The 17,583-nt window shown below is 40.2% G+C and overlaps 1 protein-coding gene across 1 annotated transcript in view; it reads left to right on the top strand.

Annotated features, from left to right (window-relative positions):
- EIF2B3 (eukaryotic translation initiation factor 2B subunit gamma) overlaps nucleotides 1-17,583 on the top strand; it is a 113,493-nt gene that overhangs the window by 76,088 nt on the left and 19,822 nt on the right. Inside the window, exons 7-10 of the mRNA XM_005894189.3 lie at nucleotides 12,981-13,108; nucleotides 14,247-14,437; nucleotides 16,240-16,317; nucleotides 16,849-16,997. Of these exons, the coding sequence (XP_005894251.2) occupies nucleotides 12,981-13,108; nucleotides 14,247-14,437; nucleotides 16,240-16,317; nucleotides 16,849-16,997 (546 nt within the window). The remainder of the gene's footprint in view (nucleotides 1-12,980; nucleotides 13,109-14,246; nucleotides 14,438-16,239; nucleotides 16,318-16,848; nucleotides 16,998-17,583) is intronic.

The following is a 17,583-nucleotide window of genomic DNA, read 5'->3' on the forward strand; positions in this document are numbered from 1 at the left end:
ACTTTATATCTTGATTTGGAGTAGTGATTACAGTAGTATATATTTGATAAAACATATTGAACTGTGTGTTTTAAATAAAAGTAAAGTCTTAGTTGCTCAGTCATTTCCGACTCTTTGCAACTTCATGGACTGTAGCCCACCAGGCTTCTCTGTCCTTGGAATTCTCCAGGCAAAAATACTGGAGTGGGTAGCCATTCCCTTCTCCAGGGGATCTTCCTGACCCAGGGATCGAACCCGGGTCTCCTGCATTGCCAGCAGATTCTTTACCATCTGAGCCACCAGGAACTCTTAAATAGGTACATTTTATTATATTTAATTTACAAAATATATATATATATATTTTAAAAGTTTAAAAATGAATTGGACTTATAATTTTTAAAAAATTCAGAACAATAGACATTTAATAAATACCTAAATATATTCCAATTGCTATGTTGGGGGGTGAGGATACCAAGATGAATACAGTTTTACAGACCATTGTCTCTGTAACCTAGAGAAAATTATATTATGAAACAAAAGAGAAAAAATGAGTCAGAGATCCCCAGTCTTAATAAATGTGAAAAGGACACTTCAGGCAGCAGGAGTGTCATGACAGCTATGCTTTAGAAAGATGCTCCAGCAGCAATGGGAGGGAGAGACTGAACAGTTACTGGGCTGAGCTTAATAAGGTAATGTCGTTCAATATTGATTTTTAGCTAAGAGTCTATCGTTTCCCAGCTGGCTTAATATAGCATTCTCCTTGCTAGGCCTCTGCCTCCAGCCTGTCCTCTTTTAATTCATCCTTCACAAAACTACTGGGGACTTTTCTAAATTGCAAATCTGACTGCATCATATCTAGTTGACGAGCATCGCCACGTCCAACATTTACCAGTTGAAGTAATGCATTGGCCCAGGAAGTAGTGCCTGGGGTAATAAAGATGTGGCAGGAGTTGCCTTAGGGATACCACTGTTTGACTTGGATGCCAATGTCGTGCTGAATGTCTGCTAGTCTACATGTGCATTAAGGCACTTAGCTTCATCAATATGTGATCTTGAGTTATTTCTAACTCAAGCTTTCCAAGTATCAAATAAATCTTAGAAGTCATTAAAAAAAAAAAAAAAAAAGAGGATTGATAAGTTTGACTAATACCAGTTTTTAAAGTTCTGTGTTGTGGGGGAAAAAAAATCCAGTAAACATGGTATAAAAATAAAGGGGGGCTTCCCAAGGGGCTCAGTGGTAAAGAATCTGCCTGCAATGCAGGTGATGTGAGTTTGATCCCTGGATTGGAAAGATCCCCTGGAGAAGGAGAAGGAAATGGCAACCCAGTCCAATATCTTGCCTGGAGAATCCCATGGACAGAGGAGCTTGGCAGTCTACAGTCCATGGGGTCACAAAAGAGTTGGACACACACGACTTAGCAACTAAAGAACAACAGAAATAAATAACAAATACCAAGCTATCCCAAACACTAGTTTCTGTACATTACAAAGAGCACTTAAAATCAATAAGAAAAAGACTAATGACTCAGTAGAAAAATGGATAAAAGCTGTAAGTAGTGGGTTTGTAGAAAAAGCTAATATACATCAAAAGATGCCTACTCTCATAAATAAAAATGTATGTTAAGCAGTTTTAAAATACTATCCTTATTGTATGACAGAGATTTTTAAATTTTGTGATGAAGCTAGCAAGGCTGTGGGGAAATTCTCTTATACTTTTCTACATAAACTTTTTGTAGGGTAGTTGATGATACCTATCTGAACTTACAACTATATACTCCCTGCCTAAGCAGTTCCTCTTCAAAGACTCTATCCCACAGAAATATTTACTTAAAAGTATGGAAATATTCATTGCAAAATGTTCTTTGCAGCATTGTTCATAACAGGGAAAAGTTGTAACAGTTTAAACAAGATAATTAATTATATTATTGTGCAACTGTTAAAAAGAATGAAGTATGACTCTGTGTGGTGATGTGGAAAGATTTCCAAGATACTTTTACTTAAAAAAAAAAAAAAAAAGGCAAATTGCAGTATTAGTGTATATTTTCAGTGTAATGTAATTCAATTATTTGCTCTAAAGAAATAAAAAGATATACATAAATATGTTTTAGAAGGTCTTTTAATCCATTTCTGAATGTAGTTTGACAGATGGATAGTCCAAAGATTGTCTGAAATTTTTAATTCAAAAATGTGTTGGATTTTATGGCCAGAGCAGAGCTTAGACTGAGTATTATCACTGTGATGTCTCTTGAGGCTGAGTGGTAAACTAAAAGTTTCTCCTCTTTTACAAAGTAATCTGATCTAAGCTTAAGGAAGCTGGCCATTTTGGAACTTTTTGTGTGACTTAGCAACAGTTGCTCCAAAAGGAGACTGGCCCTGTAAAGCACTCAAGCAGTATGTTGGCTGTCTGAGCTGAAGCCTTGGAAGACAGGAAGTTTATACCAGAATTAGTACTGGTTTCCTTTAGCACAGAAACCCGGGGAAAGAATTGTCTTTCTTTTCCTTTTCCTGACCTGTTAGACCTGCTAGCTAGTTTAAGAGATGTAGAGGAGATTAATCTTTAAAAAAGGAAGAATTAAAACTGAATACTTCCTTTCTGTTCAGAAGAACCCAAAATTGTAATCAGCCTCTCCTAGTGTTAAAACCCAGTATGCAGGACATACACCCTTAGGGTTTGGCCTTCAGAGCACCATCCATGTACCAGGCACTGTTCTGGGTACTTTACACACTTCAGTTCATTCACTCCTTAAACTAATTCTCTCATTTGGTATTAATTTCATATTATAGAAGAGGAAAATGAAGCTTCAAATAATTTGCTCAATGTCATACAGTCAGGGCACTAATAAAATCAGCTACTGTTGATGAATTGATTGCTAGCAATGTCCACCACATATCTCAGATGTCTCTCTGTTACAGACACACACACATGTTCATGTATACCTGGAAGGATAAGAGAGCAGTCACAGCTTCCTGGCCTTAGCTAAATAGAGATGGAGGGGAGTAAGGATGGGCTCTACAAACTGAAGTCAGGAATTGGGAATAGGCAACTATGCTACATGGTCAGAATCAGGGTGATAGTTAAAGCCGCATGGAAGATAATGTGATAGACTGCCTAGAAAAGCCATGAGTCACATAGGAAAGCAGAGAAGAGACAGACAGATGAGGGACCATGTAGTGCCATGGGAGATAGGCAGGAACCTTGATTTCTTACTGTTCAGTACATGTATCCATATGAACTTATCTGTACTTGTGTTCCTATCCTTAGATGTGCTAGAGATTGTATGAGGTATCTTTTACCTAAACAACCAAATAAAACTAAGGTAAGAATTTATGGTTTACATAATCTTCTAACCAGAGCTGTTATATGGTAGCTGTGTACTGATATCTGAATATATAGATGCTACCAAAATTAAACTAGGGTAGTCTTCTCGGGACTTCTTGGTTACAGTAATCTTGATCTCTGGGACTTCTTTGCTGCTGAGAAAGGGACAAAGTCCTAGCAGCACATTGACTTTTGTTGTTGTTGTTTCATTTTGGTTTTTTGATGGTGATTTTCATTTATTTATTTATTTAGACTGCACTGGGTCTTCATTGCGGCACACAGGCTTTTTCTAGCTATGGAGCACGGGCTCTAGAGCCCATGGGCTTCAGTAGTAATGCTTAACTGGTATGCTTGCCTTCTTTCTTCTCTGACAACATTCTTAAATATCCATTAAAACTCACCTAGATGTTACTCCTCTAGGAAGTTTTTTCTCAATTTTTTTTCTCTTCACTTCCACTTAGAATAGGTACCTTTGCTTTGTGCTACCATAGTAGTCTGTGTTTATCTCCATTAGGCATGAAATCATTCTCTCTTCTGATCTTGTATAATCTTCAGTTATCACATGCATCCTATTAAATTGGATTTGCATGTCTTTTTTTTCTACTTTTGTTAACTCCTTGAAGACAGAAACCAACTCTGATTCATCTTGTGACACATAGTAGATGCTCTATAAATAAAAAGGCAGCCAGATCATCAACTTCATCCTGAAACCTCTAAGTGCTATTTCAAGGGGCTTCGAGGAGCTCCAGTCCTTAATGTCTCAGCGCAGAAAGAATTCAACAAGAGACAAAGTGATATATAAGAAGTGATTTGTTAGTAGGATGTTTGCGAGGCTTACAGGCTGGTGGGCAAGAGGGCCAAGAACTTAGTGGGCTGCAGTTTTATAATCAAAGAAAAATTAAGGAAGGGCGAAAAACCACCTTCTTCCTCATTCTTTTTATTATCTTTTTTTTTTAATTGGAGGATAATCACTTTATAATATTGTATTGGTTTCTGCCATACATCAACCTGAGTCAGCCATAGGTATACACACATCCCCTCTCTCTTTATTTTTTATTTATTTTTAATTAAAGGATAATTGCTTTACAATATTGTGTTGGTTTCTGCTGTACATCAGCACGAATCAGCCATAGATATACACACATCCCCTCTCTCTCAAACCTCCCTTCCACCTCCTATCCATCTCACCCGTCTAGGTTGTCACAGAGCATGAAGTTTGAACTGCCTGTGTCATACAGCATATTCCCACTGGCTATCCATTTTACATATGGTAAAGTATGTTTTCACCAGGACTTCCCTGGTGGCTCAGATGGTAAAGCGTCTGCCTACAATGCAGGAGACCCGGGTTCAATCCCTGGGTCAGGAAGATCTCCTGGAGAAGGAAATGGCAGCCCACTGCAGTATTCTTGCCTGGAAAATCCCACTGACAGAGGAACCTAGGGGGCTACAGTCCATAGGGTCGCAAGGAGTTGGACACGACTCAGCGACTTCTCTTTCACTTCACTAAAGTGTGTTTCAAGTGCTACTCTCCCAATTCGTCTTACCATCTCCTTCCCTATCTGTGTCCACAAGTTTGTTCTCTGTGTCTGCATTTCCATTGCTGCTCCGCAAATAGGTTCATCAGTACCATCCTTCTAGATTCCGTATATATGCATTAATATACAGTATTTGTTTTTCTGACTTACTTCACTCTGTTTAATAGTCTCTAGGTTCATCCACCTCATTATTCCTCATTCTTGAGTAGATGTCACACTTCCATCATCAGCTCCTCCTCCAGGTTGGGCAGGGGAGTTTTCTTGTCCCTACTTGGTCAAGCCAGGACTGTTATGGCACTCTGGAAACATTATTTCAGGTCTTAGTACAATGAGGATCTTTCACTTTGAAACATCACTTTTCTATAAAGTATTGTTTTTCATGTGTGCAGAGAACATGTCCTAAATTTTACTGAGCTCACTGGGCAGGATGTGGGTCTCATACCATGATTGTTCAGTGGTGTGGCTCATGCTTCTGTTCCATGGTTTTGTTGCAAAGTGGACTTGCTTGGTTTTGTAGTTAGGCAGACCTGAATTCTTGAGTGATCATTAATTTACAGGGGTCTCCCATACTTTTTTCTTCACTTACACTCCCCTACTGGGATTAACTATTTAATTACCAACTTTGTCCCTTTACTCTGTCCCTATCAATATGAGGGCATGGATTTACTTGTTTTTTTTTGACTGTTATATCCCTACAGTCTAAAATGTGCCTGACACATTTGGGGTACTCAGTGAATAAATTCAAATGAATAAAATATTCATTGACTTGCCCTAAGCCTAAGCAGTCTTGCCAGGCTTGCTAGGATCTGAATATGTTTGTCTTTCTCAAGACATATGCACCAGCATCAAAAATTTATTCTTATAGAAGCTTTCAATATTTTGTTAAAAAGAGGAAAAAAAATCTCAGAATATTGTATACCAAATACTTGGTTCTAAAGTCAATACCTTGTAATCTAAAACAATTTCCTGTTTACTATTCCAGGTTATATCTATTTCCTTTATCAGCAAGGAAGAAAAAAAGCCTGAAAACAAAGCATAGGGTTAACTCAGCAATCATGTTTTCTTTCCAGTTACAGCTCCACTGAGAGAAAAGGCAGGAAACCCAAACCTTTAGTGTTCTTCTCTGCAGTCTTGAGTTGCAGGCCTTAAAAAGTAGGTTTTCTGTTCTGCCTCTTTGATAACTACTATTTTTAAGGACTGACTTGAAGTGGAAGACAGAGGATTTTAAGTCTCTTTAAATTTGCTTACAAAAACAGAACAGGCAGAATGTAAAAGTAACCAATTTTTTCCCTTTACCATGGACATAATTTTTAGACTTTCCCTAAAAAAAAACTTATAGCTACAACAAAGACCTGATCCCAGATCAAGGCAAAATGCTAAAAATAATAGATTTAAGCAGAACTAGTATCATGTGTTTTTTTTAGATGTTGGATTTTTAATGCTAGTAATATTAATAATACAGAAACATATGTAGAGTTCAGTACATTTCCAAATCAGGAAAGTTCTTCTTTCTGTCTCCAAAAATCAGAAGAAGAAATTATTGCCAGCTGTCTGGCTTAAAGGCATTACACTTAGTCATTCACATATCCACTCATTCATCTATTCAAATAAATACTTATTTAGCACTGACTACGTGTTTATTGGTATAGAGACAATAAACAGAAAATTTTCAACCCTGTAGAAAGTGCTGTGGTTGCAGAAAACACAGGATACTGATTAGAATGGTGTAGTGGAAAGAGTCCTGGGCTTTGAGGTAGATTAAGTTTCCACTCTACCACTTATAAAAGCTGTGTTGACCTAATCAAAATAACTAACCTTTCTAAGCCTTGATTTCCTCACTTATGAAATGAGGATGACAATACCTACCATTAGGATTGCTATAAGAAAATGAGATAATATGTATTAATTTCCTAGCATGAAACTCACACTTGATATTGATTCAAAAACAATACAAATAACTGTCTTTGCTATGACAGTACAGAAACCTATAAGTGTTACAAAAGGCTTCCAGGTAGAGATAATACTTGAGAGCGGTTTTATAGCTCAGTAAATTTTCACAAAGTGAACACTCCCTTGTAACTACTATTTAGATAAAAAAGTAGAATATTACCCGGTTTCCAGAAGCTCCCTTTAAGCAACTATCCCCTGCACACAAAAGTAACTGTTATCTTGAGTGTTAAATGAATTTAAGAAGATAAGATCAGATTTGTACTTCAGAAAAATCACTGTGCCTGCAACACAGAGGGTGGATTGAAGGAAGAAGAGACATGATCAGATTGTGCTTTAGAAAGGATGTTCTGTCTACAATACAAAGGATAGATTTTATGCCGTAAGATTGGAGGAAGAGAAACCGATTGAAAGCAGCTGAAGGAGTCCAGGCAAAAAATGACAGTGGGTTAGACTAGACAGTAGCAGTAGAGATGCAGTGAGTTCATAGTTTTGAAAGAGATTTAGGGGATAAAATCAGCAGTGTTTGGTGACTGGCTGTATGTGAAGAGTGGAAGAAGGAGGAGTCAAGATTATTAACATGTTGCTAGCTTGGGTGACTAAATGAATCTCCATATCACTAAGCAAAGTAATCAGTGCTTGTGGGGGGTAGGAGAAGGGTTGGGAGAAAGATGATGGATTCAGTTTTAGACTTTGTGTTTAAGGTATTATGGGTCACCTAAATGACAGGGTCCATCAGGCTGTTGAAAATATGAGACTAAAAAGAAGAGAGGACTTGGCTATGGGTTTACATTTAAGAATGAGTAGCAAAGAAGTCACCAAGTGATCTATCTCAGGGAGACGAATAGCATGAGAAAAATACAGGCAAAAAGGAAAATCCTGAGAAACACCAAATATTTTAGAGGAAACAAAGAAAGAGGTATCAGAAATAGAAACAGATCAACAAAGTGATACCACAGGAAGTAAGGAACGAATGACCTATGACAGTGAAATTTGGAAGATTCAGAAAATATTTTTAAAATTCTACCTATAGGGGCCTTACCAGGCAGTCCAGTGGTTAAGATTCCATGCCTCCACTGCAAGGGCATGGGTTCAATCCCTGGTCCAGGAACTGAGATCCTGCCTGCCCTGCAGCAAGGAAGAAAAAAAAAATGCTACCCGTAACTCTACTCATGCTTCCCTGGTGGCTCAGGTGGTAAAGAATCCACCTGCAGTGCAGGAGACCCAGGTTCAATCCTTAGATTGGGAAGATTCCCTGGACCCACTCCAGTATTCTTGCCTGGAAAATCCCATGGACAGAGGAGACTGGTGGGCTACAGTTCATGGGGTCACAAAGAGTCGGATACAACTGAGCAACTTAACACTTTCATAATTCTATTACTTTGAGATAGTTGCTAACTTTTTTTTTGGCCAAGTCCTGTGGGATGAGAGACCTTAGTTCCCTGACCAGGGATTGAAGTCCGTTGAACATTTTAATGTATTTCTTTCCATCATTTTATTTTTTTATATATATACATATACACACCTGAGATTGTGCTGTATAAATAACTGCCTTCTGCTTTCTTTGTTCAGTATTTTTTCACAAGCATTTTCCTGTGTCATTGTTTACTGAGTTTTGCCTATATGCTATTCTATTACATATGTGTTTTATTGCTTTTCCATTGTTGACTATTTGGTGGTTCTCTGTCTTTATAAATAACATTGAGTTATTTTTTAATAACTATTTCATAACTTATTATTTTATAAATAACAATGCTATTTTTATAAAAAACATTAAATATCTTTTTGTTCAAAGATCCTATATTATTTATCTGATTATTTTATTTTTTCAGCATATATTTATTGAGCACAGATGTATAGAAATAGAATTATAGAATAAAATAATATGAATATCTTCAAGACCTTTGTTATGTATTGCCAATTTTTAGAAAAGATTTTTACCAGTTTATGTATTTACAAGTATGAGAAGTACCCTTATCACTAATGTGTGAGTTATTTTAAATCTGCTAATTTGTGAGAGAAATTGCATCTTATTTTAATACTAATTTTTTAAATATTTTTATATATTTTGAAACATTTTAATCTATTTATCTGTGAAGAATATTAATTTTTTGTTCTATTTGTAGCAATTATTTTATCTTACTTTGTGGAGTTGCTTGTTTGCAGCTAGGAGTCAAATCTTTTGTTCTCCTTTGTGATTTTTTTTATCTCTTAGGAGCTTATGACATGAGGCAGGTGTTTCTGGGAAAACTATCTAAGAGGGAAGGGAGAGGGGGTTTCCCTGGTAGTCCAGTGGCTAAAGACTGCTCTCAATTCAGGGGACCTGGGTTTGATCCCTGGTTAGGAAACTAGATCCCACATGCCACAACTAAGGCCCAGCTCACCCAAATAAATAAATGTGAAATTTTTTTTAAAAAAGAAGAAGAAAAGGAGAAAGTGAGGTTGCCAAGGCCCAGGGCAGTGGATCCAGCTGCTGGTCTTCAGCCCCAATGGATGTTCACAGTGGTTCACGGTGGCATTTCCCACTTCTTAGTATAGCTTTGAGCTACTTTTAGTTTGACCAGGAAGCAGGAAGTATAATTTTGTCCTCCGTCATGATGCTAAGCCAACTGCATTATGAGAATCGACGTGATTGCTGAGTGCCTGCAGAGGCAGGTGGGACCTGGCAGGAATGCTTCAGGTCCTCTCCTCAAATCCTTGTCTGATCTCCTTAAAGGGTCCTGCCTAAAGAGGCTGTGTGCCAAGGCTTGTTTGCTTCCCTCTTGCAGGGACAGTTCTGTTTGGCCTATAATGTAAACATCATGGCTCTGAAATCCCCCAGCTGTCCATGCTTTGTCATTTCTTCAAAGGAAACTGACTTGTTTTCCACTAGAGTGGGGCCAAGGAACGTTTGCTACCCACACTGGCTTGGAGTATTAAAAGGGGAGAAAAAAGCTAAGAATAAGTGTTGTTTCATTCTTCGTATTCTTATGGAAATTTTTAATCTTCATCAAAAGATCAGAAGAAAAATCACATTGAAATTCAATACAAGAGCTTCCAGCTTACACAGAATTTTTCAAAGGTGTTTGACTTGATCCTTAAAAAATGACAAAAACCATGAACTGTGTAGCTCCAGGGTTTGTAATTTTGCTTACCCTCCTCAGCCTCCGCCTCTGTCTTGCCTTCCTACCTACACTCCATCTGTGTGGTCCTGTGTCAGCCTGCAGAACTTCTTTGAATGGGGGCTGGGAGAGGGGATGGGAAGTATGAAGCAGCAGTCAGATTTACTGGGCTTTCATACATTAACCCCTCTCTCAGGCCACGTTATCTCATCTTTCAGAGTCTTGAAACTGGTCTCTTTTCATTCTCCTATTCCAAGCCTATTTTCACTGCTACCAGAATCACCTCATTAAGAAATAAAACTCATCATGTCACTTTCCTGCTTAAAAACTACCTCTGGCTTGTCTCGGTCCAAACTTTCTAGACTGCCACAGAAAGCTTTCATGATCTGGCTCCATTGCCTCCGTAAGCAGCTTCATCTCCTTCTACTGTTTTCCTTAAATCCATACTCAGGTTATTGTCCACTAGATTATGAATTTTTTGAAGTCAAAAAAAGTGTATTTCCAAGGTTTAGCAAAGTCACTGGCAGATTACTAGTCTTGTTAAATTCTAAGGTGATTAGTGATTTAAAATTCTAAAAGGTCCACAGTGTGAGAGAAGAAATTAAAAATCATATGGTAGTCTTGCAGTTCCTTTGCTAAGTATAAATTAGAAGCATACTCACTGTACTAAGGATCAGGTCGTTCTTCCCCATTACAGATTCCTGGTCATTTAAACCAAACATCCTGGTTCAGCACCCATGGGGAAGCACCATGCCTCCTGGGACTCAGAGGGGCCAAATGGAAGTGTTCCAAGCCTCTTAGCCAGGGTTGCTTACTGCTTGTATCTGAGTGATACAAAATAGTATAGGAAATTTCTTGCCTTCTAAAAGTTTTTCTACATATTGAGCTTTGGTCTGATTTTCTTTCTGTAAGTGCTGTCCTAGACTGATCTGATTTCATGAAAGTAAATTGAAGTTAATTTTGTTGTGGAAATTCTTTGGTAGCCTTGGTAAATGAGTACAACTGTTATTAATATGAGGGAGCCCACTCTTCAGTAGAATGGAGGCTGAAATCTGTGTGGGAAACACTGAATGGATTTGGATGGATTAGTCATTAAAATGGATTTTAAATGTGTAGAGTCTGGAATCAAACCAAGAGAGTAGTAGAATCCGTAAGAGTAGAATCTAGGAGAAAATAAAAGACAAGAAACATAAAGAATGGTTTAAATTATAAAATTTGATAATTTGCATAAAGAATAGAAGAATCATCCATAATTCTACTACTGTAAGAGAGTATAGAGTAGAAATTGTATAAATGGTTTTTGAATAGTGTTGTTCAACTTGTTAGTATCAGAAAAAAATTTTAATATTTATTTATTCACTGCACTGGGTCTTTGTTGCTGCACACAGGCTTTCTCTAGTTGTGGCAAATAGGGGCTGTTGTCTAGTTGGAGTGCACGGGCTTCTCATCGCAGTAGCTTCTCTCGTTGTGGAGCACAAGCCCTAGAGCATGCGGGCTTCAGTAGTTGTGGCACGTGGGCTCAGTAGTTGTGGCGCACAGGCTTAGTTGCTCTGTGGCATGTGGAATCCTCCTGGACCAGGGATCGAACTTGTGTCCCCTGTATTGACAGGTGGATTCTTAACCCCTGGACCACCAGGGAAGTCCTCAGTTCAGTTCAGTTCAGTCACTCAGTTGAGTCTGACTCTTTGTGACCCCATGAATCACAGCACGCCAGGCCTCCCTGTCCATCACCAATTCCCGGAGTTTACTCAGACTCATGTCCATCGAGTCGGTGATGCCATCCAGCCATCTCATCTTCTGTCGTCCCCTTCTCCTCCTGCCCCCAATCCCTCCCAGCATCAGAGTCTTTTCCAGTGAGTCAACTCTTCGCCTGAGGTGACCAAAGTATTGGAGTTTCAGCTTCAGCGTCAGTCCTTCCAATGAACACCCAGGACTGATCTCCTTTAGAATGGACTGGTTGGATCTCCTTGCAGTCCAAGGGACTCTCAAGAGTCTTCTCCAACACCGCAGTTCAAAAGCATCAATAGTCCTAGTATCAGATAAATTTTTAATCCACTACTATAACAGAGCAAAAGAGGAGAAAATATGATAAGCTCCATGGATGCAAAAAGAGAAAATTCAATACCCATTCATTGATGAAAGCTTTTAGCAAATTTAGGAATAAGAGAGATCTTCCTTAACTGGATAAAGGGTATCTACAAAACCAATAACATGTGCCAAGTATTAGCTATAAAGTATAAAGCCCAATGTCTACACATAGAGGACAATCAATAAATGGTGGCTTTGGTGATAAAACTTATAACAATCATTAGTCTAAATGATAAAAAAGGAAAATTCCCTTTAAAATCAAGAATAAGTAAGGATGAACTGCTGTTAGTGCTTCCGTTCAGCATTAGTGTATTGAAAGTCTTAGCCAATATGGTAAGATAATGAAAAATAGGAATTAGAAAGGAAGAAGGGAAATTGTTGTTTACATAGTTCATATGATTGTCAGAATCTACAAATAAATTATTAATATTAAGATTGTTTATCAAGGCAATTGGCCCCAAGATTGAAATATAGTAAAATGAGATTCTCTTTACCAATAAGAAGAAAATAATTGTTGAAAAGACACCATCTATAATACTAACCCCTCCAAAATTAAGATACTCTGATTAATCTAATGGAAAATACAAGGCCTTTGTAGAAAAAATTTTAATATTTTGAAACAACTTTTTTTTTTCAAAAGGCCAGAACATTCTGCCTTCTCATGAGTTATTGTCAGTTAATAGTCTAGACACCATGTTAAGACATATGCACACACATACAAACATTCAGGCACATACTTTGTAAACAGGAATTGTAAGAGACTGTTTTCTGCATAGATCAGGGGAAAGGCATCTCAGATTCAACACACTGCTCGCCCAGCTCCAGCCTGAACTGAGAAAACTTAGATTCTCTGCTTCTCCAAAACTGCCAAGCCCTTGCCATTTCTGATCTCTTTCAGTCCCAAGGTGGCATGACAGGAAGGAATTTGGCTTTTCCTTGGATGCACAGTTTTTTATTCTAATTGAATCCAGACCATCAGATTTCTGATATTTGGCTACTCTTTCTTCCTAGGTCAATCACTTCCATCCGGAGTGAACTGATTCCATACCTAGTAAGAAAGCAGTTCTCCTCAGCTTCATCACAACAAGGACAAGAAGAAAAAGAGGAGGATCTAAAGAAAAAGGAGCTGAAATCCTTAGGTCAGTGCTTGAATTAGTGCAGTACGGGTAGTGACACTTATGGAAAGAGTGGCTGGACAACTTAGCCCATCCCAAGATGCCTGTCTCAAGGCATCAGGTTCTAATCCAGCCAACGGCAGGCCAGGTTAGCTTACACCACTCCCTGAGCTCTGGGCAGGCTTACTCAAGCAGATTCTTGTCCCTATGCTCTTCAGGGACAGGCTAACCGTACCTCGGGTCTGTTCTCTGGTTAACAGGCCTGGTTTGGCCATGTTCGTCTCTAGACCTTTTTGACTTTGCACTCTGCCCACCATTTCTCAGTTCTCCTGTTCTCTAGACTCTGGGAAGCCCCACTGCTGATTAAACTCAGCCTCTCCTATCAAGGGAAGAAAGGTGAAGGGCTGTATAATGACAGTCCAACCAGAGCCAACAGACTTTCTCCTTTCAAGGATATAGGGATGAGGTCAGTCTTTGCTCTCATATTCTTGCCTAGTCCCTGGCCCAGTCCTGGACTCATAGTAGATGTTCCCAAAAAATGTGTTTATCAAAGGAGTAAATCGAGACAGTATAGCATGATGGTTAAGATATCAGGGCTTAGCATCTCAGACCTGGGTTTGAAATCTGACTCTACCTTTTATTAGTTCTGTGACCTAAGGCAGATTTTTCAGGCTTTTGAGCCCCAGTTTTCTTTATCATAAAATTAAAGATTTCAAATGACTGTTGTAGGAGTTGAAAAATTGGGGCCCAGGTCCTGTGCTGTTTCTCTCACAGCACAACTACCAGATGTGCTAATAGAGGCTAGCAGCACAAAGCCAACAGGGCTAGGCACTAAAGCCTGGACAGCCACTTGTATTTCTCCATGGTGTACAAGAGTCTATTTTATCTTCCCCAGTAGTCCTAGATCATCAGTCAAACTCACTTACAGGACCTTTTTTTAAAACATTTTTGTGTCATAATATTTCAAATGTACATGAAAGCACATTGCCTCTTTTAATCTTTGACTTAGTCTTTCAGGTTTTAGTGGGATTTCCCCTGGGTCCATGCTGCATGGTTGAGTTGCAGGGGAAGAGATTTGAGCTGTACCCTCTTTCAAAACTTGACTGAGTCTATATCCTTTCTGTTATCTGTCTCATGTACTTGCTTGTTTTTGGTTCTGAAGATATTTACAGTTTTATAAAAGAAGCCAATACACTGACCCTTGCTCCCTATGATACCTGCTGGAACGCCTGTCGAGGAGACAGCTGGGAAGGTTTGTCCAGATCACAGGTGCGCTGCTATGTCCACATCATGAAAGAGGGACTCTGCTCTCGAGTAAGCACCCTAGGACTCTACATGGAAGCCAACAGACAGGTGAGAAGATGAGTTCAGAAGAGAAATCATGGGGATTCGTCTCCCAGGAACAGACCGGAGCCTTTTGTCTTATTTCTTCATTAGGTGCACAGTAACTTGTACAGAATCCCTCATTCCTAAGGTTGAGCAAAACCTGGTGTGTCAGGAGACACCACAGGGGTACCCAAGTACAGCAAAAGGGGGAGTGAGGGGCATGATGCAGAGGCAGAGCCGCTGTGGCTCCAAAGAAAGGCCAAGATCTCCAGGAAGGCTTAACTTCTGGCCTCTAGGTTCAACAGATTTCTCCTATTCTGCTCAGCATGGGGATATCCATAACACTTCATAAACAAGCAGATAAATACTGTGTAACCAGGCACACGGGGGAGGTAACCAGGCACACAGGGGAGGCTTTCCTTAGAAGGTGAAGGAGCAGAGTATAGAGTACCCAGATGGCAAAGCATCAGGGAAGGAATGCCTCTGTGAGAGAAATCTGGAGAACAGCATTAGAGCATGCAGAGTCTTGCTAACCCATCCTTTTAACCCTGAGGTTTGTGAAGTGTGGAGAATGAGTAGACTCTATTGAAGGGGAAGCAGTGGCCTTAAGGCCCGCCAGGTTTTATTTAAGGCGAGGGTGAAGAGGCAGAACAATAAGGAGGCAGCTTTTGTGCAAGAGCTCTTTATTGTGTAGAAGGGACAGGAGGAGGGGAAAACTGGAATTGGAATTGAATCTCTGAAGAAAACCTGACTCAAGAATCTTTAGGACCCACACCATGTGGTAGTAACAGTCTCAGACCCAGACCTCAAGCTAGCCTCAAACTAGATTGGTTATAGTCAAGGGAATCCAAGCCACAGGGTTATGAGAAGTCCCAGCTAGTCCCATGTTTACCCAGGGCAGTCCTGGGGAAAGTTGCCCCTATGTAGCATTAGAGGTATATAGAAGGCTTCCTTAATTTAACTTTTAGTTCTCCTTATTCAATTCTATGACTAGAGTCTGTCTGGCTGGTCTGAAAGCAAGTTGATGGATACCCTGAGGCCAGAGAAGTATCCTCTGGCGTGTCAGCGGGGGCTGTGCGTCAGATAGGCCTGGATGGCATTGGCTGAAGTATAACAGAGGAGATCCCAGGGATAGGGACAGAGGGATTAGCCTTCACATCACCAGTATAGCCAGTCTGGCCAGGCCTCCCTCAGTTAGAGTGTCTACCACACACAGTGTTCTGACCAGCATTCTGTCCACACTGAGAATCACAGATATACTATCTCTACCTTAAAGGGTCCAGAACTAAAACACTCCACACCCATAACATTTTCAGTTTTCTCATACTGGAAAGAGAATAGTGTGAATGTCCCCTTAGGCATTTTATTTTGTTGGTAAAGAACATGGATGCCTCCTTAGGGTGTGTCCTGATTGTGGAGTTATCTATCATTACTCCCATCCTCCCCTCCTGCATGGTCGCTGTGGTTCAGGAGGTGAACAGGAACCTAGGGTGACTGTGATTAGGCCTCAGGGTTCCCCTTGCTCTCTTTAGACTTCCTCTCCCAAATGCTGCCTGGCTATCTCGAAGGCCTGTCTCACAGCCTCCCGGTTGAGGGACATAGCAGTACTTCAGGGAGGAGGCTCTCAGCTAGGAAACTGAGGATGAGACTGTATAGAAGCTATTGCATAAATGATCCTTGTCTTGGGGGAAATACATCAGCCTGCCTCATCCAGACAGGAGGCAGTGGCTAAAAATTCCCCACATCTCTTAACTGAACACGGGGTTATACTTAACATGCTTTCAGGTGTTTTCTGGTCTTACTTTAGTGACCAAACCTCTTTCTTCAAGGTGTCCAAATTGCTACCTGTTATCTGTCCAGAAGAATCGCTGATTCACTCATCAGCCCAGATTGTCAGCAAACACATGGTAAGTGCTGGCTTGGGCAGAGCAGGTATGGGGCACTGTCTGGGTACACTGAGGCTTGTCCTTGAGAAGCTGGTTTGGGGTGTCAAGCCCTGAACATCACTGGCCCCAGGGAAGTCCCAAACTGGATTCTGGTTATAAAATCTTACCTTCCAGTCCAGGCTCTCAAGCAGACTGCCTGGACAGGTGCTGAGCCCAGCCACACAAACCCTTTAAGGAAGGTTCGTTACAGCCTTTGAACTCAGACACAGGATCTTTCCATTTCTGTCCCTCTTCTTACCCTGACTTGAGCACTGCCTTCAGGAGAGCACCTCAGTATACACAAGTGCATGAGTATGTAAGTCTGAGTTGGTCTCAGAGATATTATGGGACCTTGTGGCCCTGAGAAATACTGGTGATGATCCCTCTTGCTGAAGTGTCTCTAGGAAAAGATCTCACTAGACCCCAGCTTAAGGAATCTGGAGGGTTGGTTTGCAGTTGGTTGAGATGAAGGGACAAGGTATTATATTTTATATTTTTATTTGCCTTTTACAGGTTGGAGCTGACAGCCTCATTGGGCCAGATACACAGGTTGGAGAGAAGTCATCCATTAAGCATTCGGTCATTGGTTCATCCTGTGTCATAAGAGATAGAGTGACTGTCACCAATTGCCTTCTCATGAACTCAGTTACCGTGGAGGAAGGGTATGTCTCCCCTTGTACCCCTTGAGGCCAGGCCCCTGATGTCTCTGGGAGGCTTTGGAGGCCACCCTAGCCTAGGGAGGTGATCAGCTTCGGGAGGGGAAGATAGGGGAAAGGAAGGAATAGTTCCTAGGCCTTGGTTTCAGTGCCAAAAATAACATAGTCTCAGAAAGCATTTCTCGCATTTTTCTCATGACAATTGGAGTCCTGAGATAAGCTGCCTTCTCTTGCTTTAGTATCCTGCTTGATGGGATGACCACAGTAGTGAGCCCGTGGCAGGGCTGGAATGACACTGCACCAATGTCTAAGAGTCACCTGCCCCCTCTCAGTGTCCCACAGAAAGCAGAGGCCTGCAAGGAGTGGACGTATAAGACACGTTCCATTTTCAAAGGAAAGCTTCTCTGTTACTAGTTAGAAAGAATCTTTTCCCATTTTAAGATGCTGTGGAATGCCCTAAAATCTTGGTTTATGAACAACCTGAACTTGGAGTAAGACTTAAATGATGCTTAATAAAATTCTTCTTCTATATGGACCTCAGGTTTTTTACCTTGTATAAAATGCAAAGTTAGTGGTGGAAGAGAAGAAGGAT

This window comes from Bos mutus, chromosome 3 (assembly GCF_027580195.1).
Source record: "Bos mutus isolate GX-2022 chromosome 3, NWIPB_WYAK_1.1, whole genome shotgun sequence".
In the NCBI taxonomy this organism is placed as follows: domain Eukaryota; kingdom Metazoa; phylum Chordata; class Mammalia; order Artiodactyla; family Bovidae; genus Bos; species Bos mutus.